This window comes from Festucalex cinctus, chromosome 3, assembly GCF_051991245.1.
Source record: "Festucalex cinctus isolate MCC-2025b chromosome 3, RoL_Fcin_1.0, whole genome shotgun sequence".
Taxonomy (NCBI): domain Eukaryota; kingdom Metazoa; phylum Chordata; class Actinopteri; order Syngnathiformes; family Syngnathidae; genus Festucalex; species Festucalex cinctus.
In genome coordinates, this window is record NC_135413.1 from 22,345,405 (window position 1) to 22,368,441 (window position 23,037).

Consider the following 23,037-nt stretch of genomic DNA (forward strand, 5'->3'; position numbering starts at 1 on the left):
TGAACCAATTCACGACCAATCGCTGATCGCCCTACCATGTGTATAACAACCATTGATAATGGTGATTTGGAATTGATATAATCAATATGTGGAATTTCAGTCATTATATAAGCAGCTGATATCAACCACAAACAATTAAATATGCAGGTGCAAGCTCCACTTCCTTGATACTGGGCACTGTATTTCTTTATGCACTGATGACGGTCTCTCATTTCCTGTCTGACAAGGAGCGCATCTTCATGGAAAACGTGGGCGCGGTGAAGGAGCTGTGCAAGCTGACAGACAACCTCGAGACCCGAATAGACGAATTGGAGCGCTGGAGCCGCAAATTGGCCAAGCTGCGACGTCTCGACAGCATGAAGAGCACCGTGAGTGGAGGCACGGTCAGGTGAGAGCGCCGTGGTGAATGCGCCAGTCCATTCTTATTTTTTAGGACTTTACATCTTATCAGTCACTTGTTGTCGTTTTCTTTGTAGTCAGTCAGGAAGCTATTTTAGCAGGACAGGAAGTGGTCCCCTCAAGAAGAAGACGGTCAAACCTGGGAGCAAGGTCTGCTGGGATACAAACACTATATTGTCCATATTAGCAGAAAGATATTTTGATTCTGTGTGATTTTTTTAGAGCCCAATTCCAGATCAAAGCTGTATCAGTCAGAAGTTCATGCAGGGGAGCATCCTGGCCCTCGTCATCGTCATGGCCTTCAGGTTAGACTGAGACAGTGAATGTGAAAAAAATAAATACTTTTAGTCATGATAGGAGAAAGAAAATATTTATTTGTATTTTATTGATTCTTCCCCACAGTGTCATATCCATGTCCATCCTTTATGTCCTGACTCTTCATCATAGAGGAGATGTCGCAGATAAAGATGGGTATGCCACTTGTTTCCAAAGCTTAAAGAGGACGTCAACCCAAAAACTATTTATTGACAATATGGTATTCTGGTTAATATTGCGTTAGTAGAATATGATAACCTGGCAATATATGGATCTATGGATGTATATGTAATATCCATCTGGTGCCTCTCCACAGTAATTTTGTCGGAAAAAGGCGGGACACTGGGTACAATAATTCGAGCTGATTGGATGATGCGACATTCTATACGTTTGTTTTAACCAACCACGGCCATGGGTGAAAATGTCATCTCCGTTCATGTCGAGGGGGGGGAGGAGCATGAACATCTTAATAGCTAGAAATACACAAAGCGCTCCTTCAACAAGGAATCGATGAGTAAATCTGCGAGAACAGAATTAATTGTAGCGTCCATTTGTCCATGTTAGGTTTGTTTGTTAGCTCCAGCGTCAGCGCTGGCTTCCTGGTTTTGTTACAGTTGCATATCCCGCCCCCAAACACAATGTCGTTCTGTGATTGGTCCGAACCACCAGTGGTTTGGGAATGGCGGTTATCAGCGGGAGCGGTACAAGATGTATTCTCCGAAGTTTGTGAACTCACAAATACCGAGAGAATATAAGTTAAGCAGAAAAATCCAGCAGTTTTTATCAATATCAGAAGGCGTCCATTTGACCACTTGCTACCACGTGAAAATGACATCACAGTTGCTCAGGTCTCAGGTAACAACCAATCACAACCCAGCTTCAGAAAACAGGTAAAATGTGATTGGTCTTTGCCTGAGCATCTGTGATGTCATCTTCAGTGGACAGCAAGTGGCAAAATGGCCGCCGCATGAGATGGATACAAACGGCTGGATTTTGCTGCATAACTCATATTCCACAAATATAATATTGATCAGAATGTCATGTTTCGACTAGTGGGGTCACATATAACATATTATTGTCAAAAAATGTTTAAGATTGATTAAGGTCCCTTTTAAATTACCATTGAATGTACTTTTTGTATACCTCCTTCTTTAATCTGCCTCTCTATGTGATTTGAACCTGTCTGCTGTAGCTCTGTTTCCTACCCTTGTGCTTTCTACGCCTCTTGGATGCCCATCTTCACTGCCACTGTCACTTTCTGTCCACCTGCATGTTCATGGTACGACTCATGCCTCTCTTTCCTGCTACTTGTTTGACTTTCTGATCCTTTCTTGAAATTTGATCTGCATGCTTCTTCCGACCATTTCTAAAAAGATATTGCCAAATGTGGGGTAATGTGCAGTACATGTATATAATGTGATTGGTGCAGGTCAAAAGCTGCACTGGAATCCTCACGCAAGAGTGCGTTTGTTCCACTTTCCTCGACACCTACACCAGGTAAAGCATCTATTTTTTTTGGAGGTGCCCTAAAATTAGTGGTACAGAAGATGGATGGATACATAAAAGTGCTTTGGGAAGACTTTTCCTTCAATCACACATGACCACATTTCTTTATTGACAGCTTGCTGTTCAACCACAGTCTTGAACAACCAATCATCAACCATTCACATGTTAAATAACAACCAATCTGCTGCAGGTAAGAAAACTACTCTCCAAAAATCCTGTCAATACTGCATAAATACTAGGGATGTTTGATACCTATTTCTTTTAGACCAATACCAGTATGAGTACTCAATTCTTGATAGATGACCGATACGATTACTTTTGATACATAAAATACAATAAGATTGTTTTAAAGAAATATTTATTGTATATGGCCCAATATAGCACTTTTTCTTAAAATTGCATGAAATGTATGGCAATTTTCTATTATCTTTTTCCATATACTTGCAGAAATTGCATCATAATGGCCATCTCTTAGATTAATTTCCTGATCAGTACTGTTAACTTGAAATAACGCTGGGTATCAGCCCGATATGATACCTGGTATCGGTACACGCCCATCCCTACTAATAATTTGATACTATAATGATTTATGTTCTGTAGCTCCAGAAAACTTGGTTCCCACACCTGGCACCATTAATAAGAAGGCCAAGTCCCGAATAATGGACAAGGACGGACGCAACAGAAACCGTCTCAGTCACACATCCGCTCCGCTCTACCTGTCCAAGTCCAAAAGGCCCGCATCGGCATCGACAGACATGGACGGAGCAGGAGCCGGCAACCGTCTGCCGGGTGGTCAGCAGCCAACGCCACGCAGACAGCGCAGTGCGTATATAAAAGGTAAATTCACAAACATGTCTGTATTCGCAAGCATATCAGGTCTACATTATTAATTTTCTACATTATTTTTCCAGAAGAAAGATCAACACCATCTCTGACTGGTCTGCATATAGTGGAGACGGACCAAGAAATCACAACACAATATTGTAATCCACCCAAGAGTTGCAGGTGTGTATTGTCACCTTTCTTTCAGAAGTTTTATTTCCTTTAGTGTTTACAAACTTTGAATGCGGGCCTCATTCTATTTTTTTCCTGTTCCCCTAGCTACACGATATCCCTCCATGGGAACGCAAATTCTTCATTATCACAACTTACTTTGCACATGATGTGAGTACATGAACATTTCACAATGGTGCATGGCTGCAAAAAAATGTATTTGAGGGGGAAAAAAAATACTTTTTGGGGGGGTGACTATATGAGAACTCAACTCTTGAATAGTCACTGATGCCAGAGTATCCATGCCATGCCACTAGTAATGTTGGTAGTACTGTATAAAATAAAAAATAAAAAAAATACAATGACAGATCATTTTTAAGAAATACCTATTTATCTCAAAATAGAATTTTCCCTTAAAATTGCATAAAATTAATGGCAATTTTCTCTTCTTCTAATTTCTAGTGCCTGATCATGAAATTGCATTGCCCATCGGTGCTAAAATGTACATTAAATATTATTGTAAGGTCCTGTAACATTGTGTAAGAAAAAAACAGATCATAGATTAAATGAAAATGCATTGTTCTATGTGTTGAGTAATAAGTGGAATAAAGTACAATTGGTCAGTGATTGTTTTCGCTTACCACTAGAGGGAGGCCTCGTTCCACCTGACAACCACTGACTTACAGTAAACTCACGCTCTATGTGGCTCTCTTTATTGGCTGCAGTCTGAAAACAGGGAAGCTGGTGATGCTAAAACAGAGTCAGTCATCAGCTGCAGCAAACTCAAAGGAGATCTTTGTCATGATGCTGACAAAGAAACTTTATTATGTTCACTAGCACGCATTGCAACAATGGGACATTCATTTTCAAGGAGTTATTTTAGTAGAAATGGCGAACACAAAGAACATGAATGAAGGGGAAATATCAATTCATTCCAAACTAAATGACAACCGTGGATCAAATAATATGTTAAAGGGAATTCATTTGGTTCATTTCAAGGTCCACAGACAACGTGTGGGTCCAACAATGTCGAGCCACCAAAGGACGTCTGTGTCCAAACCACACTGAGACGGAGCTGTACAATGGACAAAGAACATCAACACGGGTAATAAATGTTGCTTTTGATCACGATTTCAAAACACATTAGAGTCAAATGTCCTTCTGCTTCATTTATTCATTGTTGACGTTCCTCTTGAAGGGCACTCATCACTTGTGGTCACTGCCTCTACTGTCCTTCCAGGATGTCACTTATCACTTTCGCGTCTCTTCGTATGTGAGTACATTTCATTTTGGCTTGGGATCAGTAACAATACAGTGGTGACTTGAGATACAAATTAATTTCTTGCATGACCACATTCATACTAATTATTCCACACACCCACACACACACACACAAAAGAACAAATTGTAGACACATTTTTTCATTAGAAACTCAACAGTATTGTACGATATAAGAACAGCAATAATTTGCTATCCGTTGGGATGGGTACCGAAGACCGTACTTTTTGTGGTATGGACTGATTTGGGTCGGTACTTCCGAGCACCGATTCACGTGAAATCAAACGGCCCCTTGTTTGGGTTCTGAAGCACATCTTTCAAAGTTGTGACTGTGCAGGAGTGGAAGAGTTGACGATTTTCCATGCCGCTCTTGAACGCAACATTATAGGTGCACCAGCGTACTGACGTCACCCACTCGCGCAGGACTTCACGCGTTAAAATAGTGTTGTTCATTGCATAGAACTTTGATTCACACTGTTTTTTTAATATTTACGTCTATTAATTATACTTCAGTAATTGGAAAATGGTAAACCTTTATTTTTACTATTCCTCTCTGCCTCATTCGAATTAAATTTTATTTTTTTATTTGTCAAGTTTTATATACTGAAAGGTAATTGTAAAATTTATTTATTTTTTAAAATATTTTACTATTAAATAAACAATGTTGAACATTTACTACCAAAATATTAATACAATTTAACAAATTAAAAAAATATATATATATGGAGAGAGCGTGTACAAGCGTACCGAAAATTGGTATCGTTCAGTACCGTTAACGTTTCCCAGGTCCCGAGTATTATTAGAACAGTACCGGTTCCAATGTGAAAGGTACCCATCCCTAGCTCTCTGTGGTGAAATTTGTTGCTGCCATCTAGTGGTGGTATCTAAAGTGCACTTGAACGTCAAATAAGAATAATCGTTACTTTCAATGCTATTCAAGATCAATATTTAAACCAAAATTGTCATATATTATATTGTGTAATGTTAGCGGGGTGTTGTTGTTATAAATGCTGTCATTTATTCCAAGATTTTGTTGTTATTATTATTGAGAGGTATTTAAGAGTGAATCAACTGCCTTATTCCATTTTTTTTCATTTCTGTTCTTTTTTTCTTTTTTTTTTCTTTTTTTTTTAAGGATGGAATGAGTTGTGCCACAGAGGGAGAAACGTCGTCCTACTCCGACTACCACTTTGTCATCGAAAGCAGCTGCATGTGAGATGTGAGAAGGACACCTTGCCCACCTCCTTCGTGCCTTATAGCGAACCACATCCACCCGTGGGGTTGATGTGCATTTTAATGTGCATTTTGTCTTATTATTGTACATTATTTTCAAAGAAAGTTATGTAAAAGTATATATCACTGCACTTGGTGTTGTCTCGCTCGTATCGACATCTCTTTTTGCTGTCACCAGCTGTTGTTTGTGTCTGGAAATGTTTGACATCAACTGACAACTGTTGCACCACAGTTTAATGCCACAGTGAAATGATGCTTGTGAACTGAAATTACTGATCATAAACATTGATCACATTTTTTTGTTGACCTTATGTACACTGAAACTACCGTCACCTCAAAACATGAATACTTTCATACACTGGGGAGTTTAATGGTGGCTGCAACCTGCATTTTACCTCAAATAGTCCACACTGCTACTTCCTTGGCCTCTTTGGCCACAATTTGTGAAAATACTGCACATGCACATGAGGATATGTGTCTCTTACTGGCAAATTCAAAGTATCAGAATCCAACATAAATGTGATAATGTATGCATTACTGCACAAATATGGTTACGCTTCTGTGCAGTGTCAAAGTCATACTCATTTCCTCAAAATTAAAGGTGATACAACTGGATGAATAAATGGTTAATAACTGGAAATACCATAGAGGATTATATGTCAAACACTGACAATATTTCACATGAAAACACTGGAATAAGCTCACACTGAATTTTGCGTATGCTGGTAATGTGCGGCAAATTTGTATTTCCAACCTTTTCCCTCAAAAATATCAATTGCCATGTTTTCATTAGTGATTATAAAGCTGCGAGTAAGTTGAACTTCAGAATTGATTATAACATCACTGTCACATTATAATGAATAATCTGCACCGTCTTGTAACAATTTTAATATGTGTGATATAATGTTGGGTGATAATGTTTTGTGATTTAAAAATATTCTTTGGATTGTTCTCAAATGTACTTTTGTCTTTCAAAATCATTGTCCACACATACGTTTTTGACAAATTCAATATCTTAAAGGAAAAACAGCCATCAAAGAAAACCATAATATGAATACTCAGAGCAACTCTTTTCCATTAGTTATGTATTGTGTAGTAAGTACTCTTGCTTATTTATAATGCACCAGCTAGCATACAAGAAACGACTGTAGCACTTTTCACACTGTGTATATATACACTGTATATAAATAATGAACTGCTCTTGCTCCTTCCATCTGCTTTAGATACTCCAGTACAACTGCATTACATGTGGCAGGATTTTGTTTAATTAAAACGGATGCTCATTTTTGTTTCATCGTATTGCTTTTAAAGTCCATGTTTTTGTTGCTGTCTACACAATAGTTAATCTATTCTGAACTGGAATGATGATGAAAAAGAATTACTACATGTCACGTCAAAATACCACACTAACTTGAATACTTAAATATCACTACATGTAATATTGAGAAAACTTTGTCATCACTTTTCCAGAGCTTTTTATTTCAAGAATATGCTGTAATACTGTAAAAGCAAATAAATATATGATTTGTGAGGCAAGAATAGTGACTTATTATTTGAACCACTAGATGGCAGCAAAGGAATTACAATTGCTTTGTTCAAGTTTATTCCCAGCAAAAATCCCAAAGGTACACTCGGTTACGTCACAGACTCTGGATTCTCTTCAATTTTCCAGAAAAAAACGCGCTGATTTATTAACTTGTTAAATAATCTTTACTCTACCATGATATCTAAAGTTATTAGATCTTTTTCTCTTGAATAACATGTGAGATTACTGAAGTCTAGAATGGTGAAACCCGAAAGACCAAACTGTGGGCAAAAATATGTCCACGTCCGTGACCCCGGAAGAGATTCGGCAGAGAACGCTCGAGTACGTGGCTTTATCAACTTGGTCTGCAGAGGACGGAGCTCTGCTTCATTCGATATGGTATGGTTTCGACTTTATATCTATTATAAAGTATTTTTTGCATTCTGAGTGTAATTGCGCATGAGATCACCAAAAGCAGAATTACTACAATGTAGCGATTGTTTAGCAACGAGGAGTTGGCAAGAATAGAGGCTTTAGCCTGTCGTGTCCGACTCCGATTCAGTCCAAAAACGATTGTGTTGAATTTGTACAAGATGCAAGCAATAAACAATCTTAAATATTGACTGCACTTCGCTACAGGAACTCGAGGCGATGACCAGATACACCAGCCCGGTGAATCCGGCTGTGTTCCCCCACCTCACAGTGGTCCTGCTGGCCATCGGCATGTTCTTCACCGCTTGGTTCTTCGTGTATCCTTTCGATTATTTTATTAGTGCACTTTAATTAAATCGTTTCTTGCCTTTACACGAGAAAGGATAACATGATATACAAAAATTGGTTACATATGAACATATACTGAGAGAGTAACATATACTGTTGTTGTTACTCTACTGCTTTAGCGCCTTCCAATTTTTACGTACAAGTTTGGGTTACGTCGCCGCCATAAGTATAGAACTCCATCATAAACCGATGACCCCAAGTCTTGTTCCGTATTATTTAAATGGAGAACACATGACAACTTCTTAGGGCATTTTTCTACCGCACACCTATGTATGGTGTTGGTTTTACAAACACTGTATGCTCTGATATATAAACCAGCTAGCTGCATGCGGGTATTTCTGGCGTTAAATCAAATGTAAATGTCCCACTATATGAACTCAAGTACTGACTTTATCCTCGGTTTGTGCACTGTGACAAAACCTTGTCACAGAAAACTGACAATCCCCAAAAAGTTCCCTACAATTGTTCTAGATGTCAGCGTTGACAAGATAATTTAGAATTACTAAAAGGGAAGTCTGAGTAGTTTTATTACGTGGAAAAAGTACTTCAAATATGCAACCATTTGTTCAAATACTGCAAAAAATATTGTTGTACCTGTAATGTCTATACTTGCCAGCAGATGTCATTCTTTCCATGGTAAAGTCCAACAAGGGTAGCATGACCATAGTAAAACTGGTACTTTAAAAATAAAAAATAAATAATAAGTGTTCAGCCTTGACATTACATATCAGCTATGAGGTGACTTCAACAAAATACACCAGAGACGTGTACAAGGAGTTGCTCATCTCCCTCGTGGCTTCACTTTTTATGGGCTTTGGTGTTCTCTTCTTGCTACTCTGGGTTGGCATCTACGTATGAAGGTAGATCACTCTTTGGAAACTATTTCTGATTGCTTTGGTCACACCTAAGTCAACTTTGCTGTCATTTCAGGTGGCCGATTTACAAGACGACACATTCCAATGGGACAGATGACAACACACACAAACAGGATATGGATTTTGAGTTTGATTGGACTGCACTGACAATAATATGGATTGTTTTCAAATAAAACGGTTTCTTTGTACGACTTCTGCCATTTCCATTCAGTCAGAGTGGTAGACGCAACACTGGCACGGCTCTGTTAGCAATAGTTACTCCAGGTTCAAGAAATAGCCATGAAAGTCCACAACGGCAACTTGACCTGCGCAGAGAAGGTTATTTGTGACAGTCAGACGACTATTTATAGCTCGTTGCACTTGTGGGACCTAAATCCTGATTAATCTTTGCGTTAAACATAGAGCTGTCTTTCACCTTGTCTCCAGGATAATACGCAGTCATGGATTACACAAGGATTACGGAAAGATTATTTAATAGTCATTAAAAAAAAAAAAAAAACATGCACACAATTGAGTGAGATGATGGGTTCACTCTAAAATCATTACAGGCATCATGTAAACATAATCATACTTGGCTTCCATAAAACCTAATAAACCACCAGACTGTCATATAGGGCAAGTGATAGTATAAAAGTGATGGATAGTCAGCGAAGATGTTTAAAATAGATAATTAATCTTTACAGTATTTTTGATGCAGTCTTCTACTCATATAGAATGCAGTGCAAAGGCCACAGAGTAGATTACCTCAATCCTGATTAATACAATATGCCACCCTTGGCTTACCTTTCAGTGGAAAGTTTTAAACCGACTGCCTGCTTGGGAATAGTAAACAAACACTGGCGTGCCTTCTTTTGAGAGATGGGCTTGAGTTGTGGTCACATTTTTACTTCTTGAGTGTCCTTGAGCAAGACACTAGACCCACATTTACTCCTGATGCTGTGTCAGTGAGGCATCTCAAAGAGCTTTGAGAGTCCTGAATGTAGACTGGAAGCAGCTACATCAATTTTCACCAAAAGCAGGAGCACAGTTGTTGCTAAATAGCAAATAAAATCCAATGCTCTCGCATCGTCTACTGCCGAGCTCTGGCAAAGGCCTCACGCAGCCAAACAGAGTCCACGTACAGCCTTGGGTCCCCCATGTACTCCGCCGTCCGCTTGTACAAGTAGTAGTACAACACTGCCACTGCAAGTAGAGAGATATTTGCTGAAGGAACAAAAAAAAAAAAAAGGAAAACGTAACATTTTCACAAATTACCTATCCTCTGGAACACAAAGAGAGCTTGAAGGCCATCCGTCCAAACAAAGCTATTAGATGCTCTCCATCTTAGATTCTACACCAAAAAAAAAAAAAGTACAACTTAGGTCAGTGCGGTTTCACAAGACTGTTGCTTAAAGAATTTGTACAGGGCTGATGTGCGTACCAACACCCAGCTGTGGAGGCAGATGCTGAGGGTCAGGTAGAGAGCGGAGAAGAAGAGCAGAGCTCTGAAGCGCTCCAGCAGCAGTGAGACAAGGCCCACCTGAAACACGTACGTGTTGAACATCATCAGCAGCACGATGATCACGTTGAACAAGATGGCGATGTCCTGGATGCTGCAAACAGATTTGAAATGAGATGAAAGTACGAACACCTGTCGAGTGATATCATGCTGTAATTTATTTCAAAGCAAACATTACCAACCAACAACATAACTAAACATTGCAACATTAATAATAATAATTAAAAAAAAAAGCCTCGTCTAGCAGTTAGGTATGATAGTGTTAAAAGCCAATTTACTTTTAATCTTTGCCAGTGTTCACATTTTCAAATGATCAATTTTACAACATTCCTAGAAAATCACAATATTCCATGGTGAGCTAATTTTAGAACAGGTCTGCAGGCTTGGTGACCCCTGTTTCAAAAAGTTTAATGAAAGGAAAATAATAAGATACAATATTGTGAGAGATTATGATACGATATATTTTGTACAAACCCACAAAAACTGAAAAATCTTACATTTTTAATCAGCACTAAATGATCTTTTTATAGCCACATCCTGCATGTCTGAACACTAGGGCTCAATTATGAAGAAAATATTAATCACGATTATTTTGGTAATAATTACGATTAGGACGATCATTTATTTTGTTACTAAACAATAAAATGTTTAAATGTAAAAAATATTAAGACAAATAAAATTCTTTGAAACACTATAATTATGCAAGTTCCTTTTGGACAAAACAAATTTATTAAGTTAGTTGTTTTAAAAATTAAAATGGTGCAAATATATACATTTAAACAACTCAAAATGTGTTAATTTTTTATGCTGACTTTGTAATTGTGAAGTGTAATAATTAAAATAATTGTAATTAAATTTCGATTAATTGCACAGCCCTAATAAACGCTGGCATTAAGATGAGCGAATTTCCTAAGTAGTCTGACTAATATGATGTATTACATCACTTGTATGTGCAGATTGACCGGTTGCATATGTAGTACTTACACAAAGAGCACCAGCTGGATGACGGCGGCTCCTCTCAGCAGTTCACTGAAGGAGTTGACGAATAGGTCAAAAGCCAAAAGTGTGAGCTGCATCAGCAGCACCAGGGAGTAGTTGCCCGTCTGAAGCATCTCAAAAACACTTTCTTTACATTAATTCTTGATGCTGATGGTCTGGGAGCACTCCTGGGGTTCGCTCACATTGTGAGGAAGTGTTGCGTACAGCACTCCCCAAAACACTGTCTCTATACCGAAACATCCTGTGTGGTTTCCTCAAGAACGAGACGTTTGCTGATGATTGTTAGTCCAAGAATTCACTGCAGACATTGGAGGTCGTTTCAAGGAAGGTCTCCTCATGTTGAATTACCTGCAAGAATGGTGGACACAAAAATGGTGGCATATTTTTTTCCTGTATCAAAGAAAAGACAAAGGCTGTACCTGTATTCTGTTCTGTGTATTGAGCTGCGACAAGCTGATTTAACACTAAGTGCTCTGGCTGTTACATAGGCAGATTTTCTAAAGTGATTCATCACCTAACTAGAAGAGAGTTTGACGCGTTTTTACTTGTGTTTAGCTCAGTCGAGTCAACAGATACTTATTCGAAAATGAGTAACACAATGTTTTATCGCAACAACTAATCGCTAGGTTGGCATGACTGCACGGTGGATCTTGACTTCAAGGAATTCCGTCCAGACTCGTTGCCTAAGCCCTTGTGTTGTTTTCCCCTTTGTTAACGTACCGGTAAGGCATCAAAATTATCTTCTCACCGACAGAAATTAGGAGAACACTGAAGGTGGCACTCTAAACGACTTAAAAAACAAACAAACAAGAATAAACTCCTCGTGATCCGATTTGAATTGGAGACAATGCCCACTTGAAGCCCCCCAAATGCTTTTCAGCAGTAGCGTACGCATTTCCGCATCTTCCATGGTAACGGAAACTTCTACCGTAATAGACAATGTAAGGGGTCATGACACAGTTATCAAACACATTTTTGTCTCGCTGATACAATTGAATTATCTATATTTTTGCACATGTACTTTTAAATAAAAACTAAAAATATATATATATATTTGCTAAAATCGCACAAAAATACCAGGAAACAGACACATGATGTCGATAAGATATTCATACTGCACACCATAATAGACTTTACGGTAAAATTTGAGCGGCAATGGTACATACTGCCATCTATAGGCCACAATCAGTACTCGCCAGGTTAGCTGACTGAGAAGTGATCAAAGGTAGTGGACACCTGCGTCCAGCACCGTGTAGGTATGTCAGCTGCCTTTTTTTCCCCCTCTCTCTCAGCTTGTCTTAAAAAGTACAATTGATTCTACAGTCAGTAGCTGACCGTTTTAAAAAAAATAATAATAATATTCAGAATTTCCACCACATGTTAAGCGAATTTGCTTATTTTTAGGAATAATTTCAAGCGCTGTATACAGTATGTTAGGTTCGGTTCTGTTAGCTTGGTTAGCTAACGTCACACTGACAATTATCATGACAACTGTTTTGTTTTGACGCTTGAAATGAGATTGTCTTGAACAATTTATATTCTTTTGTTAGGGTTGTCGTGCACGTTTTAATCCCTTAACGTGTTTCCTCCACTTTCAGTTTTAACAACTCTTATTAAACACATGACCAAGACTCAAGAAGTGTAGCTGTGCTTCGCTCTGCATGTTAACGATTTTAAAAGCCTCCATATGCTGTTGACCAATAGTTCTCACGATGGAATTCATCTTATCTCTTGTGTTAGGAGGAAGCTGTGAATCATCTCCTAGAGTGCTATCAGTAGTCACTCTCTAAATATTTATTTTTATGAATATGGCTGGTTTGGAGAGGAACATTGTTTGGAGAGGCTTCTTATCTTATTACATTCAGCCAGTTTCTGCTTTTAATATCTAAAATGTGTCCAACATTGCTATAATAAATCACTTAAGGGGAGAGGTAGTATGACATATTTAAAATGCGCAGTAAGACGATATACAGTATATGATCATGGGGAACGATTTGCCTGCAATTGTGGTAGTTGTAAGTTCGCAACCATGCAAATCTGTACAAACAGTGTTTTGCATCTCCTCACTCCTGGCTATACACCCACCTCTTCAAGTACACAAACTCACATGACTCCTTCCTGTTCCTTGCTTTATGTATATCCTGGAGCTTGATTGGTTTATTATGTACTGTCTTACCTGTCCTGTAAGCCGTCTGACTTTAACATGGACCCATGTCTCCTGTGCAAACGTGACGTGAATGAAGACAAGTTTGACAGAGCAGCTGGAGATAATGATTGTGGTCCCAGCAGAGTTTACTGTTCTTGTTTGACAAGGGAGGACCTGTGAGCCAACCTGTCACAGAAACTTGCAGCGAAAAGTGAGTATAATTGTTGATGTCGATTAGGTCGCCAAACCTTGTTGCTACTTCTTGAATACTGATTAGTGCAAAGGGCTGTTTGAGACGTACTTCTGGAATAAAATATTTGCACAAGTTACCTTTGTTATTATTAATAATTAATGTTCATTTATGTGAAGACACTGCAGGCTACTAATGTCCTTGGGGGGCCCACAGTTGTGAACCCTGAAGTACTGTAGATGCTCAAATGTGTATTCTATTTATTCATCTGTTCCAGCACATCAACAGTATGTCTAAGTGGCTGAATGATGGAGAAGTGCTGGAAGGTCAAGGCAGCGGTGAGGCTGTACCTGTAAGCCCGCGACCTCAGAGCCTTTCAGCAGGGAGCCCTCGACTGGCCAGGGGTCGCAGCCCACTAGGTTCATCCTCCCCTAGAAAGGCAGCAGCAGTGAGCCCGCAGGCCGAGATGATGGGGAAGGCCAAGCAGCTGTTTGTGCTGTGCGACAAAGAAGGCAAAGGCTTCATCACAAAGCGGGACATGCAGGTGAGTGGATCATTTAGCAGGAATGGGAGTTATCTCCTCATCTTTAAACTTCGTATTCTTTCCCCAGAGGCTACAGATGGAATTACCTCTGTCGCCCGAACAGCTGGAGACCGTGTTTGAGAGTCTGGACCGTGAAAGCAATGGCTTCCTTACGCCACTTGAGTTCAGCACAGGACTTGGTGTGCATACTGCAGTTTAGCGCAACAGTTATGGGTGAATCTGAATGTCAAACAACTTCCGTTGTGGTGCAGGTGAACTGATGGGCCAGAAGGACACACCTGAGCAGACGGAAGAGCTTGCAGACAAAGACGCAGGCCAGGAGGACTGGTCGGAGGATGCTGCTACAATAAGACTTACTGATATACTGAATGAGCTTGGTGCCGACAAACTGTCTGACAGGTGAGAACGCAATAACCAAAAAAATGAACATTTAGAATGCACATGCTCTGACTGATGTGGTATTGTTTATACTATCAAAAACAGAATGTTGCTATTGTGAAGTGCCACTTTGTTGTGCTGTTGTGTGTCAGTCAGCAGGAGCTGTGTTCTTTGTGGTGTGAGCTGCAGAGAGAGCGGCCAGAGCTGCTCCGGCTCCTGGAAGGCATCCTGCTGCACGCTGTCACACATCTGCAGGACTCCATCCGAGAGCGGGACAGCCTGGAGCAAGCTTTGCGCAGGTACCGCACAATTGGATCCGCTCACATTCTGCTTTGTGACAGCGAGGTGAATTATTATTTTTTTTTTAACATTGTCTTCAACTTTGTTGGGCTTTAGGCGGGAGAGTGAACATGATCAAGTTGTTCGTTCTATATATGAAGAAATGGAAACCCAAATCCGTGAGGAACGAGAGAAACGCCTGGCTCAGGTACAGATCAATGTGTGCTCTGTAAGGGTGCGTAAAAACACAGATAGTGAATTCCAAAGCAAACACAAACAAGTTTATTCAAATCAAAAGAGCATAGAAACGAGAAGGAAATACAAGTAACAACAAGGTGACGTGATGAAAGGTCAACCTGAACAATTGAATTAGGCTAATTTACAGGAAAAAATTTTTTAAAATGTAGATGGAAAATACCCTGCTAATGTAGAAAACACCGCCTACCAAATTTCTCCATGAAAACTGCAACAGGGGGGAAAAAAAGCAGGGCAACTTCTAAACAGTACTGTGACAACCTCGTTCTTCCAGTACCGTTTTTACCGACTGAATAAATTTTTTGTGCAAAACAGGAGAGCATCAGACAGAAGCAGAGAGGCATACAGGTTGAGGAGGAGTTGAGGATGCGGGACCAAGAGTTGGAGATGACCTTGAGCAGACAGAAAGAGGTGTGTTCCGATGATCCTGCTCATAAACCAGCACAATCGGAGAGTCAACAGAACCTCTCTTTGCGATGAAGTTGGAGAGCAGAATGCAGCAGCTGATCTGCGAGCAGGCAAGCATCAAAGAACAGAACGAGGAACTGCGCAGCCTCAACCTCCAGCTGCAAGAGCAAGCGGAGAGCAGCAGGGAGCAGCTGCAGGCTGCTATGGTTCAGTTGGCCCAATTACAGCTGAGCGCTACCCAGGAGCAAGTGGCCAGACAGCAGTAAGAGTCGTAGTTGTTGTTTTTTTTTCTTTTATATTAAGGCCTACACAATTGACAGGATATAAAATACGTTTTCTACAATGTACAATTTATATTATTAGTCCAACATTTTTGCTTGTATGAATCAGGCATGATCTTATAAAGCGTTTGTCTATTTCTCGTTTCACCACAGAAATGTGATTAAAGTGTCAAGAAACATGCAGAAAGAGAAGGATAGTCTACTGAGACAACTTGGCATGTTGCGGTAAGTCAGTTGCAGAGTAATAAAAGGGAATCAAGAGTTGGATTAAAAATTGTCTTGCAGTGTTAATATTCAATATTGTTCACTTGACAAGTGTATCTTTGTTTTCATTTTATTCTTCTTCAGTCAAATACAAGATGCCAGCTTATACATCTGAACACAGCCAAATCCTCTCTTATAAAAGGGTGTGCACACTCAACAAAACTTGGAAATATATCCTTATTTTTCATTTGTGTTATAGAGGTTAAAGGTCACAATGGTGGAAAAAGTTTTGAAATGCTTAATTTATTTTGCATATCATAAAATCATGGCTTTTGAACAGGGGTGTGTAGACTTATTATTTCCACTGTAAATAAGTGCAGCGTGCAACTCCTTCTTCCCTGCAGGGATATGAATAAAAGGCTTCGAGATGAGAAAGATGCGCAGCTGACCAAGAAGAGGGTTAGTCAGCCATGCCTGCTCCGTCCTTCTCTGCCGCTAACCTTTGACCTCAGTGAAGACTTTTACAGTGCATGGACACAGCATCAATATCCGCCCTAAGCTAAGTGTGGGAACAGCTCCATGGATCCTTCCCGCCTCCCGGGCCATGCTCCATACTGCAGCTTGTTACTCTTTGAATTCAGTCGGCATCTTGCATGCATACGGGACTGATGCCATGTTGAAAAGACATTTTTTCTGCCAAACTGCATTTCTCATGCTATGTGACAAAAGGCTTCAGTATGTATACCAGTGATCACTTCATGTAATTGCCATCTGTTTGCCAGGCACCAACTACAATTCAATATTGAGTGTCACTTATGTAATGCTTATTTGCACAGCAGAATAAATGTCTACTGAGCACTGGGTTCCTTTTTTTAAGTTGGTGTTTGCGGATGGTGGTAACTTATACTCCTTAATGACTTTCCGCTAAACCCTTTTCAGAGTCCAAATATGGAAGAAACTTTGCAGAAGAGAGGGTCAGTCGTAGGGCACTACCTTCTACAAGACATGCCAGTGATAAGGTTTGTGTGAGCGAGTCTACATGCATCCACTGTCTTTGCAACCAATTGAGGCAGAATGAACTAATTGTTTGTACTTGCTGATCTTCGCTGAAGCTCGCACGATGAGCAGGAACAGGGCACAGAGAAAAAAGCGATCAGTTCAAAGGCATCATATAGAGTCAGTTGTGAGACAGTTGGACAGGTAGGGAAGATGCTATGCTTCATTCATCAATTCAGAATTGACTAGACTTAGAGACTTAATTCATCTTTCAGAAAAGCACAAAGGTTGATTAAATTTGATGTCACTTTTTAGAGCAGACTTGTGAGTCCTCAGCATGTGTTCAAGGTGGTCTTCCTGGGTAACTCAGGGGTGGGTAAGAGCTCCTTCATCCAGCACTACTGCACAGGACATTTCTGCAGTTCTAGGAGCGCCACTGTCGGTAAGCTCATATCAGTTTTTCACAGCCTTTAACACTGATTGTTTTTATGAGTTTGTTTGCTGCTAGGCGTAGATTTCCAGATGAGGACCATCACCCTGGGCTCCACCTCCATCACCCTGCAGCTGTGGGACACTGCCGGTCAGGAGAGGTCAGCTCTCCACCTCCTCAGCTTGCTCCTACTCCGCATGTGACCTCCTTCACGTGTGTGCAGGTTTCGCTGCATCACCGAACAGTACTACCGCAAGGCTGACGCCATCCTGGTGGTGTATGACATCTCATGCTCGGCCTCCTTCACTGCTGTGAGAGAGTGGATGGACACTGTGGAGGTAAGCAATTGGATAAGTCGGCAGTATTTTGCAATTACTTACTTATTAGTGTAATTAGTGTAATTATTGCAATTACTTATCCATTTGATGGCAGAATGTATAATAAATGTGTAGCCACCTGTTTCCGTTCATTTAACAATTACATAAATTATGGCCTAATGGATTTTGTGTACAATCAAACAGGCCTGTGTGAATAATTTGTGCCGAGACCGCCTATATTTTAGTGTTCATCCTGTTTTTGTGACGTTGTTTTCCTGTGAGATTTTTCCCATGTAAAACGGGCGCATTGGCTTCATGAATGTTGGGAAACAATGCATTAGAGTGTATGACAAAATCGGCATCTGTCATAGGAGAAAATGTGCGATGGTGCAATACTGATGCTGCTTGGAAACAAGCTGGATCTGGAAGACAGTCACTGCAGAAAAGTGGAAAGAAGAGATGGACAGAATTTGGCAGAGGTTAAATACAGTTCATCATTCAAAAACTTTTTCTTCCAATTCCAAATAAGTATAAAATACACTCTTGTGAGGAATAAGCGGTCAAGAAAATGGATGGATGGATGGAAGTATAAAATATGTATTCTGCCTAACTGTGGTCCATACAGCAGCATCAGGCCTCGTTTTATGAGTGCAGTGCCAAAACTGGAGCGAACATGGAGCAGCTGATGACTCACATGGCGGAGTATGTACATTGATTTTAAGATACTTTTGCTTTGGATTGACATTTATGATTCATTTATTTGCTAATGATGTTTCTTTCAGAATGGTTTCATCACAGCGAAGCAATATAAGATTTCTATTATTTCTTACTGCTCAATTTGATGTAGTCAGAGCGGTTTAAATTATTATGTGTTATACAAGTTGTAGTAGTGGTGTAGGATTGTACTAAGGTTAAAATAGCAACACATCTAAATATGATGCAATCCAGCTATACTGTACACAGCCACAGCATTGCAATGGCATCTCATTACATTGTGCAGGTCCATTTAATGCTGTGGCCGTTGAATGTACGTCACTTTTCCTTTATTTCAGGAAGTTACTTGCCCAACTTGATCGACAATGTGAGGAGGCACTTTCCCTGACAGATTGTGCCACACGAAGAAGCTGCTGTGTGTAATTACAATGTTTGAAAAGCTCTTACAACTACCAGACTGAGCTGCTACTATTTGTTAACCTCTCAATGCCAAGGATGAGACCCTTTTCAGAGATCAAGCTTTTCTTCCTGCGATACAGACACACAATATCATCTTCTGTTTACTGAAAGTCAGGTTTACTGTCACGTTTGTATGTCTTTACAATTACTTTGATTAAGGTAAATATATTTGTGTTGATTCCACTGGTCACAGTTTATATCAGTATTGCTGAAGGTTCCCTCCACGCTCAAGACTCACTTCAATGTGGTTGAGGCCAGTGGGGGGCAGCCATGCACTTTAGGAAGGGTTTGGGTGGGCAAGCGGCTGCAATAGGACACTACCGTGTAGACCCTCAAAGTGCTGCAGACAGCTTCTACAGACACAAGCACGTCCACAGCCCGGGTGGGATCCTGGAAGACGGGAATTGACATCTTCAATCAGGTAGGACAGTTTTGGCCCCATTTGGAAACAGCAGCACTTTTTTTTTCCATGACACCATAGTTAAAAATAAATCTGTAGGAGACTATTTCTGCTTGACCCACCACTCGCGTACGTATGTGCACTTGGTCTAATGTCAGGAAGAGCAGTGCTTCATTTGTTTTTGCTTGTAGGCTTACCACTTTTGATGCGTTAAGTTGTTCGTTTTTGTCTTAAAATAAGTGTCCCTCCAGAGCAGTTAATTTTGGCTTTTGCGCCACAGTATATTATTGCTGCCTGTTATGCAACACAAGCTGTAAAGTATCTTTACCCACCACATATTTGATTTCATCAGTGAGCTGCTTCAATTGGTATCCGCACACGACTGTCACACATCAAATTACTTTGAGTTGCTGAAATAATGATGTTTAAGGCCACTCCGGAAATAATAAATCTTTGCTTCAGAGAAATGTTAAATCAGACACGATACGCATGTTCCATATATCGCAACAAACCTAATGTTCTCTGATGCAAATTTGTTTGAGGCCACCAATCATTTGTCAAATGTCTTGAAAAGAATGCCACACTTCACAGCAACCTGGTCTATTATTTTTTATTATTATTATTATTATTATTTTTTTTTCAGAATGGAAACCCAGAGGGGAAACTCAAACGGCTGTGGGACAATTTGTCTGAAGTACATTCTCTTTATATTTAACGTTCTTTTCTTGGTAAGTTACATAAGCAATGTCAATAGTTTCATTTAAAAACAAAGGAAAATGATGCACTCGTTTTGAATCTTTCACTCAGTGCATGCTTTGAAGATGCAGATATAATGATCATGCAGTGCGTTTCAATATATACTTGGCTATATTGTGTATTTGACAATCTTTTGAATATACGGTAATAAGAGATGTATAAGAATTTGTTCAACGGATTGTGTGTATCATACACATCAATTACGGCTTAGTCAAAGAACACATCATGACAATTATAAGTGTATGTAACTATAAACTAAATGGAGTTGTTTGTTCTCTCAGCTGGCAGGGGGTGCCGTGCTGGGTGTGGGCGTGTGGACTTTGGTAGAGAAGGGTGACTACATCAGTCTGCTCAACTCCAGCTTCTACACCGCATCCATATACATCGTCATCACCGCCGGGGCCATCGTGATCATCACCGGCATCATTGGATGCTGTGCCACTCTGAGGGAGATGAAGTGTCTTTTGATTGTGGTGAGGCAAAAAAAAATTGTTTATTGTCATTACATTAAGTTAAAGAAGACATGGAACGTCCTGTTAAATATTCTGTTTACACACTCTGGTCTTGGGGGTTGAAAGTTCATCCTGGGTGACCGTGTGTCGGCCCGCAGCTCACTGGGACGGCCCACACTAAGTGTAGCTGCAGTATGACGTGCCAGGTCATATGGCATGTGTCCTCAAGAGTTGATGGTTTTAGAGTTTGGCTAATGTTAGTGGAATGAGGAGCATCACAAGCGTCCACGTGTAGCAGACATGCAGACGCAGCCGGCGGATACGTGTTGTGTAAATAGAGGACCTCAAGTCAACACTGTACTATCACAACATAAGAACAACTTGCTCTGTATCTTCAAAAGATTTGATATCATGAGAGACATAAATTGTAGGACTGCATGTTCTAAGCCAGGGATCACCAACCCTAACTTGTTTTGAATAATGCCATTCAAGGGTGGAAATGGATTTGGAAAACCACTAAAAATTTGCTTGACGGTTGTATTGTCTTATTTGATCTCTTGCAGTATTTGGTGCTTTTGCTCTGTGTTTTTGTTCTGGAAATCGTCACAGCTGTCTTGGCATTTATTGCCTACCAAGAGGTAAACTGTCGAACCCCAGTTTGTTTGTTTGTTTGTTTGTTTTTCGTTTGTTTGTTTTTTTGTTTGTTTGTGTTTTTTATGCATTCCTTCTTCTGGGAATCTTTTTTTTTTTTTTGTCTTTGTTAGCATCATTTTAACACTAAAGTTAGGTTACCTGTTGTGGACACCTTGTCATAGCGCCTTCTCACATTTCTTCCTTTTTTTCTTTCCTTTTCTTGCACCAGTGTTTCCCTTTCTGCCACCAGGTAATCTGTTGCCACTTGGTTTATTTTATAGGTGCATTACAATAAATATAAATATCATAGAGAATGTAAATATCAGTTTATTTGAATAAATGAAACTCATAGATTCACTATGTACAAAGTGAAATATTTCATGATTTTGTCCTTCATCTTGAGAAATTAAATATGAGAAACAATGAAAATGTTATAAATATAAAGGCAGTAGGAATTGGCCTTTTGAAAAGTGTTTTCGCTTATTTAATGTATCTATTCAATATATGAATGTCTCATTGAATTCAGGTGCTGAAATGCTGTAAATGAACTGATCTGTTTTAATTTATTGAAATGCACCCGTACTGTACAGTATCTGTATGTGTTAGCATTGGAATATAGTAGAATTTTTCGTTGCGTGTAAGTGCTAATGCACTACTTGTGTTTCACAGCTGGATGAGGAGCTGAGGCAAAACTTGAAGGTGACCATGCAGCAGAAATACCAGCAAGCTGGGGAGGACAGTGTCACACAGGCTGTGGACAAACTCCATCAGGAGGTTTGGATGTTTACATTGTGTGAGTATGCGTCTTATTGAAATGTGCCTCATTTGTGTGCGCGATCCTCCCTCTCAGTTCCAATGCTGCGGCAGCAACAGCTCCTCCGATTGGAAAGACAGCATTTGGATCCAGGCCGCTCAGGACCAGCAGCTTGTTCCCGACAGCTGCTGCAAAACTCCCAGCAGCCTCTGTGGCATCAGAGACCATCCCTCTAATGTCTACAAGGTGGAGGTTGGTACGCATTTCCTCTTGACACACACTTGGCTTACAGTATTGACAATATTGAATATTCTAAATGTGTTGTTCTTACTGTGCTGCCAGGGAGGCTGTGTCATGAAATTGGAGGAGTTTATTCTCAGCCAGCTGTATATTCTCGGTGGACTGGGCATTGGGATTGCAGTTTTACAGGTGAAGTCCCTCACAAGTAAATATTGTAACAAATGTGTCCATTCCCATCCAGATGTATGTTAAGAGTTGAACTAACACTTTCTTTGTGTCTTTTATTTCAGCTATTTGGGATGATGTTTACTTGCTGCCTTCATCAAAAACTGAAAGATGAGCCATACTGATGGTGGACTTTTTTTTTGTGTGTCATTACAAGATGAGTGCTTTGAGACTTAAGTACCTTACAATGACAAGTTTGCACTTTTAAATTTGAGCTGCTGGGCAGCACTTCACTCTGCCAAATGGTTTCCTTTTTATGTCGAGGATAATTAATGCAGAAAATGCTAGCTGGATTTGGTTATATTTACAAGTACTGTACTGCACTGCTGTTCCTGGTGTATCACAATTTTTAAAGAAATATATACTTGATATATGAACAATAAAAACAACTTAACATGAATGTCAATAAAAACTAGCCATTTTTATTATTTCCATGTATTGCTGAAAAACGCATTTTACTGAGAATGTCATACAATGCATGTAGTTATTAGTTGATGAGCCACATTTAAAAAGAATTTAAAGCACAGATGTGCCAATAAGGACCCATGTGACACATATGGCTGCAGTGTAATATT

The 23,037-nt window shown here is 39.8% G+C and overlaps 6 protein-coding genes across 16 annotated transcripts in view; 5 read left to right on the forward strand and 1 right to left on the reverse strand.

Annotated features, from left to right (window-relative positions):
- The window catches only part of myrf (myelin regulatory factor), a 30,377-nt gene extending 23,114 nt beyond the window's left edge, over positions 1–7,263 (forward strand). For 6 of the 7 annotated variants that reach the window (XM_077516712.1, XM_077516714.1, XM_077516713.1 and 3 more), the window contains exons 15-27: positions 228–388; positions 477–549; positions 622–704; positions 802–870; positions 1,907–1,993; positions 2,144–2,211; positions 2,336–2,410; positions 2,821–3,057; positions 3,132–3,225; positions 3,322–3,384; positions 4,213–4,318; positions 4,412–4,486; positions 5,627–7,263. In XM_077516712.1, coding sequence (XP_077372838.1) covers positions 228–388; positions 477–549; positions 622–704; positions 802–870; positions 1,907–1,993; positions 2,144–2,211; positions 2,336–2,410; positions 2,821–3,057; positions 3,132–3,225; positions 3,322–3,384; positions 4,213–4,318; positions 4,412–4,486; positions 5,627–5,707 — 1,272 coding nt within the window. In that variant the 3' untranslated portion in view covers positions 5,708–7,263. The remainder of the gene's footprint in view (positions 1–227; positions 389–476; positions 550–621; positions 705–801; positions 871–1,906; positions 1,994–2,143; positions 2,212–2,335; positions 2,411–2,820; positions 3,058–3,131; positions 3,226–3,321; positions 3,385–4,212; positions 4,319–4,411; positions 4,487–5,626) is intronic. The other variant, XM_077516718.1, reaches the window with a different exon arrangement.
- Positions 7,264–7,490: 227 nt separating this feature from the next.
- On the forward strand, positions 7,491–9,095 carry tmem258 (transmembrane protein 258). Its single transcript, XM_077516728.1, has 4 exons — positions 7,491–7,648; positions 7,889–7,998; positions 8,761–8,889; positions 8,960–9,095. The coding sequence occupies exons 1-3, from the start codon at positions 7,508–7,510 to the stop codon at positions 8,885–8,887; spliced, it is 378 nt and encodes a 125-aa protein (XP_077372854.1). The 5' UTR covers positions 7,491–7,507; the 3' UTR covers positions 8,888–8,889; positions 8,960–9,095.
- A 176-nt stretch (positions 9,096–9,271) lies between these two features.
- Positions 9,272–12,303, reverse strand: tmem138 (transmembrane protein 138). Of its 3 annotated transcripts, none has more exons than XM_077516726.1 (5): positions 12,150–12,303; positions 11,387–11,749; positions 10,325–10,496; positions 10,159–10,234; positions 9,272–10,086 (listed from the first exon to the last, which is right to left on the reverse strand). In XM_077516726.1, the coding sequence occupies exons 2-5, from the start codon at positions 11,512–11,514 to the stop codon at positions 9,974–9,976; spliced, it is 489 nt and encodes a 162-aa protein (XP_077372852.1). In that variant the 5' UTR covers positions 11,515–11,749; positions 12,150–12,303; the 3' UTR covers positions 9,272–9,973. The 3 variants fall into 3 exon arrangements, with proteins under 3 accessions (XP_077372852.1, XP_077372850.1, XP_077372851.1); XM_077516724.1 differs by having other exon boundaries at positions 12,122–12,303; XM_077516725.1 differs by having other exon boundaries at positions 11,821–12,303.
- Positions 12,304–12,640: 337 nt separating this feature from the next.
- Positions 12,641–16,944, forward strand: cracr2b (calcium release activated channel regulator 2B). Its single transcript, XM_077516719.1, has 11 exons — positions 12,641–12,657; positions 13,590–13,758; positions 14,015–14,281; positions 14,349–14,460; positions 14,533–14,680; positions 14,812–14,958; positions 15,056–15,146; positions 15,509–15,604; positions 15,676–15,863; positions 16,036–16,107; positions 16,491–16,944. Exons 3-11 carry the CDS (start codon positions 14,027–14,029, stop codon positions 16,642–16,644), a joined length of 1,263 nt encoding a protein of 420 aa, XP_077372845.1. The 5' UTR covers positions 12,641–12,657; positions 13,590–13,758; positions 14,015–14,026; the 3' UTR covers positions 16,645–16,944.
- Positions 16,945–17,548: 604 nt separating this feature from the next.
- LOC144016068 (EF-hand calcium-binding domain-containing protein 4B) lies at positions 17,549–19,025 on the forward strand. Its single transcript, XM_077516727.1, has 5 exons — positions 17,549–17,672; positions 17,736–17,850; positions 18,201–18,308; positions 18,455–18,531; positions 18,882–19,025. Exons 1-5 carry the CDS (start codon positions 17,605–17,607, stop codon positions 18,964–18,966), a joined length of 453 nt encoding a protein of 150 aa, XP_077372853.1. The 5' UTR covers positions 17,549–17,604; the 3' UTR covers positions 18,967–19,025.
- A 259-nt stretch (positions 19,026–19,284) lies between these two features.
- cd151 (CD151 molecule) lies at positions 19,285–22,840 on the forward strand. Of its 3 annotated transcripts, none has more exons than XM_077516720.1 (9): positions 19,285–19,423; positions 20,046–20,130; positions 20,440–20,631; positions 21,174–21,248; positions 21,473–21,493; positions 21,913–22,017; positions 22,094–22,249; positions 22,340–22,442; positions 22,528–22,840. In XM_077516720.1, the coding sequence occupies exons 2-9, from the start codon at positions 20,047–20,049 to the stop codon at positions 22,575–22,577; spliced, it is 786 nt and encodes a 261-aa protein (XP_077372846.1). In that variant the 5' UTR covers positions 19,285–19,423; position 20,046; the 3' UTR covers positions 22,578–22,840. The 3 variants fall into 3 exon arrangements, with proteins under 3 accessions (XP_077372846.1, XP_077372848.1, XP_077372849.1); XM_077516722.1 differs by having other exon boundaries at positions 22,340–22,426; XM_077516723.1 differs by lacking the exon at positions 21,473–21,493 and having other exon boundaries at positions 22,340–22,426.
- Positions 22,841–23,037: the final 197 nt, after the last annotated feature.